The following is a 13,046-nucleotide window of genomic DNA, read 5'->3' as shown; positions in this document are numbered from 1 at the left end:
CTATGCTCTGTGTTGGATATTCAAGGGTAAATAAAAGTCTTTCCCCCTTCAGAAGACCTCTCAGTCAAGTACTGTGCTGAAATATAATTATGTAGCATGATCTCAACACTTACCAATATTTGCAAAGATATTTAGCATGTACTTACTTAATAGGGAAATAAAGGCCTGCTTTGCTGACCCCTATGTCTAGCCCCCAGGGCAGTACTAGTTATATATGGCACTAAAAGATTGTGGAAAGGAGAGAAAAAAAGAGAAAGGGCCAGAGAAAAGGAGAACCTATAAATGAAACCACAGAGATATGAGCAGAGAAGAAAAGGAGAACCAGGGAAACCAGTGTAAAAACTATTATCAAGAAAACCAAGGGAATAAGATGAATTTAAGAAAGAGTCATCAAGAGTATCAAATGCTATAAAGAATTCATTGAAATATAAGAAAGAAGAAATTTCGTTTCATACTTCAGAAGGGAAGGGTGTATTTCTGAAATATTTTAATCCATAATTGTGAATAAATGTTTTTAAGATTTTAATTCTTTAACTAAACCTTCAATACTTTGGAAAGTTGACTTCAATGTTTCATCTCTCAAAGATCTGTTAATGAAGATTTTGCTGTATTTTCTTCCTAACTATAAAAGTACTGAAAAAGATTAGAATCAGATGATCCTTTACACAGCTCTATTTCTTGAATTTCACAGCATTTGTAATCAATTAAAACTTCTAGTTTACAGAAAGTTCACCTTTTAAAGTATTTTATATTCTTTCATTTCAAATTTACATTTTAGTGATAACATTTATGTGTAGCATTTGGTGGGTGGAATATAAAAACTTCATATTTAAATCTGCTACTACATGTCAAAAGAGGGAATTCAGCAGAACAGTCATTGGTCTACCAGTAATTTTTATTCAGCAGGAGTCAACCTACGTTTTTCAAACTACATTCTCTCTTCCTTCTATGTCTATCTCCTAGAAGAATCATCACTGCATATGACAGGATAGCTAGAAAGAAGATCAAAGTTATCCTTCAGCAATTTAACTGCCTGCTAGGTGAAATGCAACAATCTTCTGACAAAATTAACAGACATTATAATCTCTACAGCGTTATAATCAACAATGCTTCAACAACAAAAAAAGATCAGACATGTGAATAAACAGGAAAATCTGACCTAGAGTCAAGAAAAAGCAATCAATATAGAGTATTTGACAATCCTAATGTTGGAATTAGCAAACAATGCCTTTATCATGATAAACATGATAAAGAATTAATAGGAAAAGACAGACATATCCTCCTTTAGCTGAAAGTAACAAACTTGTTAAAACAAATGCTGATGTCAGCGCGTTAAAATAATCTATATTTCCATAAAGGTTGATAAATAGGCCTTGAAGCAAATCACTCAAGTACATCTCAGTCACTGACTCCCTCCTTCACAAAAATCTAGCAAACTAAAGGATTTATGCTTGGCATAGTAGGGGGATGTCAGAACCAATAACCCATGTCTTTTCATGCTGTATGGGTTTTCTTACGTATCTTGAACATCACCCCTGGTTTTTAGTACATATGAAATACGCATAAATGCACTCTAAGTTATGTCCTCAGAGAGCCTCTTTATTATTATTATTTTTTCTTTTTGACCGGTAAGGGGATTGCAATCCTCGGCACAGTGTTGCCTGCACCACACTCAGCCAGTGAACGCAATGGCCATCCCTATATAGGATCTGAACTGGAGGCCTTAGTGCTACGCCGCACTCTCCCGAGTGAGCCACGGGGCCGGCCCTCAGAGAGCCTCTTTAATCACTGACTTCATGGGCTTTATAACAGCTATCTGGTAACCCAGGTGTGGGTGTGTATATTTTTAAAATTTACGACTGTGATTAGGTTCTAAGGAATTTAATATAGTTAGAAAGCAATATGCTGAAATAGAATAGTGTTTCTGATGAATCAAATGTTCTTAACAGGAAATTATATAATTCACAAATTACCGATTCTCCAAAATGTAAAAATATTTAATACTTAACTAGTATTAAACACTATATACTATTAGCATGTTCCTAGTGTCCAGGATAGAGGAAAATATGGAATAAACTGTAGAACTTGAAAGTTAGAAATAGAATAGCTAAGAGTTTTAACTATAACTCAAATCCTTATTAAATTATAAATTTTTACCTTCTAAATACTAAATATTCTCTATCTTCAATTAATAACAAAGGTTGGATGATTAACATTAATCACAATTTTCTTCAATTAAAAATAAAAGATGACAGTACTCTTGACTCCTATAAGCAACAGCATAAACATTATCCCTAACTGTATCTGACTTATGTTTGTTGTGATGGGAGGGAAAATAGTTGGTTAAGCCTAAGTTTTTTGTCTTCTCACTCAATTCAAAATTGTATAGGAAATCTCCAATCAAATTTCCAGCAATTACGTGTTACAGGTCCTACAAACATTTTCTGAAATGCAATTATTTTATTAGATTTTTGAGAGAAATCTGAGATTTCCAACCACCTAAATTTGTAGATTAAAACCTAGTATCTGACAGCTGAACTTGCACAAGATGGCAGAAATTCTTCTTCTTAAAGGCTCTTTTTCTACCCTGTTTCCATGCACTATATAGTTTTTACCACCAGGCGGAGGTAAAAAGCCAAGCCTGTACAGTTCCACCTTGCTTGGTACCCACAGACCTTCGAAATTCCTTATGCATCAAATTATATTCTTGAAGAGGATTTCTAGGCTGAAATAAATAAAATCTGAAGTGACCAAGGTGATGAGTAACCTAAACTCAATCTTTTATAATACTGATCACATTTAAGCAAATAACAATAGTGGCATTCTTTTCTATGAGAAGAATAAAGTATAAATGGATGGACTACACAAGGTAAGACAACAGCCAGTCACCTGCATACAATTTTATTTAATATGTCCCAGTGTCATTCTGCACATCATTCTAACAAAAGAAATGGTGAAAGGGGTCTTTAACTAGAACTGTGAATCAGAAGGATTTGTAAAAAGTATTATATTCATATAGTTCAATAATAGTCATATTACATTCATGTAGTTCAATATTTTAAGAGCACACAGTAAAAAGTCTTTTTCCTAAACCTGTCCTCCAGCCACACAGCTCTCATCCCTAGTTTCTTGTGTATTCTTCCAGAACAATACATATTCTAATACCACCATCTCCCTTTTAAAAACACAGAGTAGATTTATTATATACACCTTTTTTTTTTAACCCAACATATTTGGGAACTCTTTTTCAGTAAAGCATGTCCTTATTGTTTTCACGGCTGCATACTGTTTAAATAAATTTTATTACATCTACACAATGGAAATAAAATGCAGCTAAACTAAGTAACAACTAAAATGTCAACCATGAAGCAATTAAAAAAATAAAGATAAATTATAGAGATCACTTATTTTTTTCTACTAATGAATGCAAAATAGATTTTTGGTATTTCGGGCCACCTTGTCACAAAGCCTTTATTCACACTTGGATGAGAAAGCTCAACTTTCTTCCAAGTGTACATATATACTTCAGAAACTTATGAAGGCTTTGGAAACAAAGACACTTTCTCTTTTCTTCTACTTGCATGATTTTATCAATTTTTTTTTGAGGATATGTGTTTTATCACTCAAACAAATAATTCTAGACCTTATCAAACAGTATAAACTTCAAAACAAAACTATATTTGGTATATCCAATTTACGGCCTGTATTATAATAGTTTAAATATTATGATGTGCTACTTGTATAGCTTTACATGTCTTATAAGGGTTTATCTAGCATTTCTAGTACTAAAAAGTTACATCTAATTAAAAGAAATAAAATCAACTTTCCTGTTGGTCAAGTGATTACCAACTACATTATCTACTGTCATCACAAAATGCGAAATTTAACCAAAGTACTTTACCTCATGATGGGTGCCTGCAAATCCAATATTTTCTTCATCTCTAAATTTAATGCTGGAGCACACTGTTCTTCCTTAAAGTGGGGTGTCCCTTTCATTTGTGGACTTCCTCTAAAAGAAATAGCATAGGGTTAAAGAAAGATACCGAATTCACCTCCACTCTGTGACTAATATATATCCTATTGAATTGAATAAAGTAAACGTAATCAAACTTACAAACCAGGTGTTCATCCTTTAGATAAAAACTAAAGCTGACTAAGCCAGCTAATGTGTAACCACTCAAGTTCTGTTCAGCTAATATGTTAGAATGATGTGACAGACCCTAAAAGGATACAAGTAATTAATTTACAATAGTCACATTTAAACCACTAATCACACACTCTGTAATGAATTTCTTGAAATGTTCTCCATGTATATCTGGTTTTGAAGTTAATTTTTTTCCACAGATTTTTAAAAAATTAATTTTAAGGGCCGACCCCGTGGTGCACTCGGGAGAGTGCGGCGCTGGGAGCACAGCAGTGCTCCCGCCACGGGTTCGGATCCTATATAAGGATGGCCGGTGCGCTCACTGGCTGAGCGTGGTGCGGCCGGTCACAAAAAGACAAAAAAAATTTAATTTTAATGTCAATTGATAAGGAACAAATTTAACACAAAGATTAACATCCTTAATGAAAAAAGAACTCTTCCCCACACAGGCCCTGAGGCATGGAGCCAAGAGGTCCAGCTGCAACCAGGCAAGCTGCCACCACTGCCCCAGGGCCTGCCGGGGTCCTGAGCAATGCAGCATGGGGAAAGCCCAACCCAGCCACAACTACGTAAAGAGCACACCCAAAACACCATTTTCACGCAGGTAGCCCACCATAGCCACCACAATTGCCACTGGTGCCGCAAAAGCAGCTAGTCTCTATAGCAGCAGTCACAGCCACCATGCAGATGACACACCAGACTCTCAACTGCACTGACACAAGGAAAGGCACCAGTGGAGACCAAAAAAAAAAAAAAAAAGAAAGAAAGAAAGAAAGAAGAGGTCCTCTTTCTCCACAAATCACACTCCAGAGTAAGAGTAATAGAAGTAACATTTGATTTACAATAATAGGGGAGGACTTGATCACATCTGTGCCAGTACTGGACAGACCATCTAGGCAACAGACCAACAGAGGAACTGTTTATCTATCAGACAGAGAGAACAAATCTATGGCTATTAGAGCGGGGAGGGGAAGAAGGAGGGGAAGAGGGAAGATTGGATAAGGGGCACAAAGAATAAGTATGATTTGTAACAATGAATATGCTAATTAAAAAAGGGGAAAAAAGAAAAAGAAAAAAGAACTCTTAAAAATGGATTAGAAAAATCTAAGCAGACACCTGGTGAAGGACATGAGCAGACAAACCACATACCTCATAGAAACACTCATGTCTAACAAGTACACTCCAAGATGTTGTTGGGTGGGGTGCGGGGAAAAGGACAGGGCTAAGGCTCTTCCCTCCCCATCTCAGGGTCCTGGGGGCTTTTGGTTCGGGCTCTGGGGCTGGCCTGGTAGCTGATGGGGGTGGGTAGGGCCAGGGCCTGGCTCCCACAATCATCTTCAGGGCCCAAGGCTCCTTTTTCTTTTTCAAAGTAATACATACATAGAACTTAAAATTCAGATAATACTGGCATGCTTGTGACAACAAAAACAGCAACACAGAAGTAGTCTTCTTTTAGTGGAAACTTAAGACTTATCTACCAAATGCAACAGATCCTGATTCGAACAGGCCAACTCCTAAAAAGACAGCTTTGAGACACATGAAAAAATGCTCAACATCACTCAGCATTAGGGAAATGCAAAGCAAAACCACTTTGAGATACCATCTCACTCCAGTTAGGATGGCTAATATCAAAAAGATTGAGAATGATAAATGCTGGCGAGGATGTGGAGAAAAGGAACCCTCCTACACTGCTGGTGGGATGCAAAATGGTAAAGCCTTTATGGAAAATGGTATGGAGGTTCCTCAAACAATTACAGATAGATCTACCATATGACCCAGCAATTCCACTGCTGGATATATACCCAGGGGAATGGAAATCATCAAGTTGAAGGGATACCCGTACTCCCATGTTTACTGCAGTGCTATTTACAACAGCTAGGAGTTGGAACCAGCAAAAGTGTCCATCATTGGATGAGTGGATAAGGAAAATGTGGTATACATACACAATGCAATACTATTCTATCAAAAAAAAAAAAAAAAAGAAAGAAAGAAATACTACCATTCACAGCAACATTTATGGACTTAGAGACAATTATATTAAGTGAAATAAGCCAGGCAAAGGAAGAGAAATACCACATGTTCCCACTTATTTGTGGGAACTAAAACAAACAAATAAATAAACAGGGGGTGGGGGGCAGAAGACACAACAATTCCTTGAACTTGTTAAGACAAGTGAACAGATATGATGTTGATGGGGAGAAGGGGGTGGAAGGAGGAATTAGTAAAGGTAAAAGGACATGAAAATCAACTACACTGTATACTGAAAAAATAAAATTAAAATGTTTTTAAAAAAGCAATCAATGTAATACACCATAGTAATAAATGAAGAAAAAGAAAAATATCCCAGGATGATTTTGATTGATGCAGAAAAAGCATTCGACAAAATCCAATATTCTTTCCTGATGAAAACACTCAACAAACTAGGAATAGAAGGGAACTTTCTTGTCACCTCTCTCCCCCAGGGTAATGGAGACGCAAAGGATTACTCAAAGCCCATTTCTTCTGAGCAGTGAGAAGCCCCAAAGGGGTTAATTTCCAAGAACCCCCAAAAGAGAGGTATTCCTCCTTGGAAAATTAACATTGAACTGGGGTCTTCTTTCAGTATTTATTCTCTAGGCAAGAAAGTTACAGAAAAGGAAAACAGGTAGTTACAAAAAGAACAGTAAGATAATTGTATAGCAACAGTCATTAGGTTTAGTTGCACCAAGAACATCTGCCCTTGAAGCCAGCAATTTTGCTGTGATACAATTCTTTATCTACAACAGAGACTTTAGTCTGGGGAACATTTCCTGTCTTTTGCAAGCTTAACATTTCTATATGTAGTTTTAAAAAGTTAGGCTATACGTGAAACTACAGGGCTTTGGAAGCTAGGGCCTGTGAAATACATTTGCTTTATTAATGTCAGTACACTCCACACTTCCTCAACATGATAAAGGACATATATGAAAAAGTGTACAGCTAACATCTTACTCAATGGTGGACTGAAAGCTTTCCCTCTAAGATCAGGAACAAGACAAGGATGCTGCTTTCACCACTTGTGTTCAATACTATACTGAAAACTCTATTTTTAAAATTTTTTATTTTTGGCAACTGGCTGGTACAGGAATCAAACCCAGGATATACTGGAAAGTCTAGACAGAGCAATCAGGCAAGAAAAAGAAATAAAAGTCACCCAATAGGAATGAAAGAAGTAGAACTATCTTTGTTTAAAGATGGTATATACAGAAAATCCTACAGAATACACAAAAATGTTATCAAAGCTGATAAGCAGATTCAGCAAAGTTGCAGGGTACATGGTCAATACAGAAATCTTACATATTTCTCTACACAAGCAATAAAGAATTCAAAAAGGATATCTGGGAAATTCTGAAAACAATTCCATTTACAACAGCATTAAAAATAATAAAATATTTAGTAATAAATTTAATGAAGGCAGTGTAAAACTTGTATGTTGAAAGTAAGGAAGTCCCAAGGAAATGAAAAGATACCCTGTGTTCATGAGTGGAAGACTTAAATTAAGATGGCAATAGTCCCCAAAGGCAGCTACACATTCAGTGCAATCTCTACCAAAATCCCAATGGTCTTTTTTGGACAGAAAAGAAAAGCCAATCCTAAAAATCATATGAAAATGCAAGGGATCCTGAATAGCCAAATTAATCTTGAAAAGAAAAGCAAAGTTGGAAAACTCACATTTCTTGACTGCAAAGCTTACTGTAAAGCTACAGTAACCAAAACAGTGTTAATGGCAGACATATGGATCAATGTAATAGAAAGAAGAGTCCAATAATAAACCCATACATCTATGGCCAATCACTTATTGACAAAAGTGCCAAGAGCATTCAATGGAGTGAAGAACATTCTCTTCCACAAATGGTACTGGGACAAGTGAAAGAATGAAGTTGAACCCTTATCTCACACCATGACTATAAAATAATTCAAAATGGATCAAAACCCTAAATATAAGAGCTAAACGTATTTTTAAAATGCAGAAGAAAATATACTGGTAAGTCATATGGCTTTGGATTTGGTTATTGTTTCTTAGATATAATACCAAAAGCACAAGCAATAAAAGAAAATTTAGATAAATTAGACTTCATCGAAATTAAAATTTTTTTGTGCAAAGTGAAAAGCCCAGAGAATGATAAAATATTTTTAAATTATGTATTTTATAAGGATTTAGTATCTAGAATATGAAAAAGAACTCTTACAACTCAAGAAAAAGATAATTTAATTTAAAAAATTGGAAGATTTGAATACACATTTATCTAGAGAAGATATACAAATGGCCAGCAAGCAAATGAAAATATGTTCAATGTCATTAGTCATTAGGGTAATGCAAATCAAAACCATTATGAAGTATCACTTCACATCCACTGGGATGGCAATAAAAAACAAGTAAGATAACAAGTGTTGACTAGGATGTGGAGAAACCACAAACCTCATACATGACTTGTGGGAAAACAGTTAACTCAAAAGTTAAACACAGAATTACTATGTAACCATGCAATTCCACTCCCAGGTATATACCCAAAAGAATCAAAAACAGGTATTCAAAGAAAAACTGTATACGAATGTTCATAGCAGCTATCCACAACAGCCAAATGGTAGAAACAGTCTCGATGTTTATCAAAGGGTAAATAAACACAATGTGGTATGTTCATACAATAGAATATTATTCAGCTATCAAAGGAATGGAGTACTGATATATGCTAAAACATGGATGAACCTTGAAACATTATGCTACAGAAACAAGACACAAAAGGCCACATATGGTATGATTCCACTTATATCCAGAATAGACACATTCAGAGACAGAAAGCAGATTTACGGTTCCAGAGGCTAAGAGCAGGGGAGAACAGTGAATAACTGTGGTTTCTGTTTGGAGTAATGGAACAGTTCTGGAACTACATAATGGCGATGGTTGCATAAACACTATAATATACTTAATGCCAGTGAACTTTGAAGGGTGAATTTTGTGTTATATATACCTTACCACCAAAATAAATAAATAAATAAATAAATAAAGCACCATACGTAACTCTTCCCCTTCACCATGAAGACTTCACTCGTCCCCCACCCTACCACGTGTAAATCATTCTCTCCCTGTGTTCCCACAACACTGTTTATCTAATTATTGTTTCTGTTAGGTTTTCTGCCAGTAACATAATTGTTGGTGCAAATTTCCAACTCACCCATTGAACTGTGTGTTCCTCAAGGTCAGGGGCCATAACTAATGCATCTTTGTTGCCATCTGTTACAAGAGTGTAAGTGTTTAAAAGGTATGTCTTTAAAAAAAGAACTGTGTTTTAAAGCCACATTCTAGTACCATTTTATCACCCTTGTGTTTTCTTCTTTTGTTCCTACTGTGACACTATGCTATCTGAGGGTCTGTGTCCTTGCAAAGTATCTTAAAACCTTTTTGGTGCAATTAATATCCGAAATATCCATCTCTGTATATAACTAGCACAGTATTTGATACACAATTGTCACTTAATAAAGAGTGAAGCAAACTAACATGATGGGAATGAAGACAGAGAAAAAGTGGTAGAACAAGAGGGTTGGGTGTCTCAATGAGGCAGAGAAATGTTTGGAGTGGGGGTTCTAGAGCAAGTGAATAGGGCTGTTTAATACATACATGTTTAGAGCTGATGCTGTTTACTGGTGATGACAAAGTCCATCCATGTAATCATAGTAATGGATAGCTGTAGTGGATGAAATGTTTCTTGAAGGCATGGAGGTCAACTGGTTAACAGATTAATAGGCAAGGGGGAATACAGGGTTCTCCCCACAAACAGTAAAGTCGCTGAAAAGGAAGAGTTGAAAGACAGCCAAGAGTTTATTCTATAAACAAAGAGGAATGGCAGATGATATATAGCTGCCATCATCACTGTTAATCCTAAACTCATTACTGTTACTACCTACCTAATTCCTGTGGAATAAAGCCCAAATTTTATTGCCTGGCAATAGAGACTACCTAAAACCCGGTCCTCACGTACTTTTCTAATTCTTTTCTATAACTCCACTTCATGCATCTTCCACTCCAGTCAGTATAACATTCTGGCTATAGTTATCTGTGCCTTTTTATCTCTGCCTATGCTATTACCTCTGTCTAGCAAACCTCCCTCCATTCCTGTCTCTCCTAGGTCACAATCTTACCTATTCCTCATGACTGAGCCCAGATGCTACCTTATTTACAAAAATTTCTTCAATATGCACTGAAAGTATGTTCCTTTTCGGAACTCCCTCCCAAAGCTCTTTACCTGTATCTCATTTGTAGTACTGATCACCTTTAAAAAATTTTTTTATAGCTGTTTTAGTTCAACAGAGAAATTGAGCAGAAAGTACAGATAGTTCCCACACCCTTGGCTGACCCAAGTATACAGTTTCTCCTATTATTGACATATTACATTAGTGTGTTACATTTGTACAATTATGAATCGATACTGATATATTATCAACTTAATTTTACATTAGGGTTTAAATCTTTGTTTTGTACAGTACTCTGGGTTTTACATTATGCATAACGTCATGTATTAACCATTACTATACTATACATAATAGTTTTGCTGCCCTAAAAATCCTCTGCTCCACCTAATCATCCCTTCTTTCCTCCCTCCCTCATTTTTATCCCCTAAAATCCTGGCAACTACTGATTTTTTTTCATTACCTCAAACATTTATCATGTCTTTATGTTGAAAATATTCAAAATCCTTTCTTCTAGCTAAATGAAACTACACAATAGTTAATTATAGTCACCCTATGGTGCTACAGACCATTAGATATTATTCCTCCTATCCACCTGTGCTTTTGTAAACCTCTCACTATCCCTCCTCCCCCCTACCCTTTCCAGCCTCTGGTAACCACTATTCTACTCTACTTCTAAGTGATCAACTTTCTTATCTTCCACGTATGACTGAGAACATGTGGTTTTTCTCTTTCTGTTCCTGGCTTACTTCACGTAACAACATAATGCCCTCCAAGCTTATCCGTGTTGCTATGAATGACAGGATCTCATTCTTTTTCATGGCTGAATAGTATTCCATTGTGTGTATTTGTATCACATTTTCTTTATCCATTCATCTGTTGATGGATACCTGGGTTGATTCCATATCTTAGCTATCCAGTTTATGCTGCAATAAACATAGTAGTGCAAATATTTCTTCAATATACTGATTTCCTTCCTTTGGATAGAAACCCAGTAATGGGATTGCTGGATCATATAGTAGTTCTATTTATAGTTTTTTTTTTTTTTTTGAGGAACCCACAAACTGTTTTCCATAATGGTTGTACTCATTTACATTCCTACCAATGGTGTATATAAGAGCTCCTCTTCCTCCACATCCTCACCAGCATTTGTTACTTTCTGTCTTTTTGATAATAGCCATTCAAACTGGAGTGAGATGATATCTCACTGTGGTTCTGATTTGCATTTCCCTAATGATTTGTGATGTTGAGCATTTTTTCATATACCTGTTGGCCATTTGTGTGTCCTTTTTTTGAAAAATGTCTATTCAGCTCATTTGTCCATTTTTTGATTGGATTATTTGCTTTCTTGCTATTGAGTTGAATTCCTTCTATATTCTGAATATTAATCCCTTGTTGGATGCATAGTTTGCTAATGTTTTTTCCCTTTCTGCAGGTTATCTCTTCACTATGTTGACTGTTTCCTTTGCTGTGTAGAAACTTTTCAGTTTAATATAATCCCATTTGTCTATTTTAGCTCTTGAGGTTCCTCCCCATAATGTCTTTGCCCAGTGTGAAATCCTGAAATGTTTCCTATGTTTTCTTCTAGTTTCACAGTTTCAGGTCTTGTATTTAGGTCTTTAATTTATTTTGAGTTGATTTTTATATATGGGGAGAGATAGAGATCTAGTTTCATTCTTCTGCATATGGCTATCCAGTTTTCTCAGCAGCATTTATTGAAGAGACTGTCCTTTCCCCAATGAATACTCCTGGCACCTTCATTGACAATCAACTGGCAGTAAATACATGGCTTTATTTCTAGGTTCTATATTCTGTTCATTGGTCTGTGTATCTGTTTTTATGCCAATGCCATGCTGTTTTGGTTAAAATAGCTTTGTGGTATATTTTGAAGCCAGGTAGTGTGATGCCTCTAGCTTTGTTGTTTTTGCTCAGGATTGCTATGGCTATTTGCGGTCTTCTGTGGTTCCATATGAATTTTAGGATTGTTTTTTCTATTTCTGTGAAGAATATCATTGGTATTTTGATAGAGATTGCACTGAATCTGTAGATTGCTTTTGGTAGTATGCTCATTTTCACAATATTAATTCTAACCCACGAGCACAGAATGTCTTTCCATTTCTTTGTGTCCTCTTCAACTTTTGCTCAGTGTTTTATACTTTTCCTTGTAGGATCTTTCACCTCTTTGGTTACATTAATCCCTAGCCATTTTGGTAGCTATTGTAAATGGGATTGCTTTCCTGATTTTTTTCATCTTGCTCATTATAGTAGTCATCACTTTTACAGTACACTTGATATTATTTGAATTTAGCTTTTCTTCCTTAATAAGCTATGAGCTTCACACTGGAAAAAATTAACTCATTCATACTGTCTAGCATATAACCCATGCCTAAGAAATGTCTTGAATGAGCAAAGGATGAGGAGCACCTCATCTATGACATAAGTACATTTACTTTGTCTGCTTAGTGTACCCTTTCAGGCCTTATTTCCTGAGTCCTAGCTATAACAGATGATGCTGAATATGAGATCCCTGTATAAGTGAGATGTATGAGTGTATATTTTTTTGACATTTTGAGTTTATTAAAGGTTAATAGTCTAAGAACTTTAATAAATTGAATGTGACTTTTTAAAACCAAAGTAAGCTCTGAATAAACATTCAAATTCTTGATTTGAAAACACATACACACAAAATCACATATTA

General features: G+C 35.7%; 1 protein-coding gene across 4 annotated transcripts in view; it reads right to left on the bottom strand.

Moving 5' to 3' along the window:
- Positions 1 to 13,046, bottom strand: part of RIC1 (RIC1 homolog, RAB6A GEF complex partner 1) — a 143,632-nt gene that overhangs the window by 51,005 nt on the left and 79,581 nt on the right. For all 4 annotated transcript variants that reach the window (XM_063081451.1, XM_063081452.1, XM_063081453.1 and 1 more), the window contains one exon: positions 3,902 to 4,009. In XM_063081451.1, the coding sequence (XP_062937521.1) occupies positions 3,902 to 4,009 (108 nt within the window). The remainder of the gene's footprint in view (positions 1 to 3,901; positions 4,010 to 13,046) is intronic.

This window comes from Cynocephalus volans, chromosome 16 (assembly GCF_027409185.1).
Source record: "Cynocephalus volans isolate mCynVol1 chromosome 16, mCynVol1.pri, whole genome shotgun sequence".
NCBI classification, from domain to species: Eukaryota; Metazoa; Chordata; class Mammalia; order Dermoptera; family Cynocephalidae; genus Cynocephalus; species Cynocephalus volans.
The sequence above is the reverse complement of the archived record's forward strand: the minus strand, read 5'-3'. Positions and strand labels throughout refer to the sequence as shown.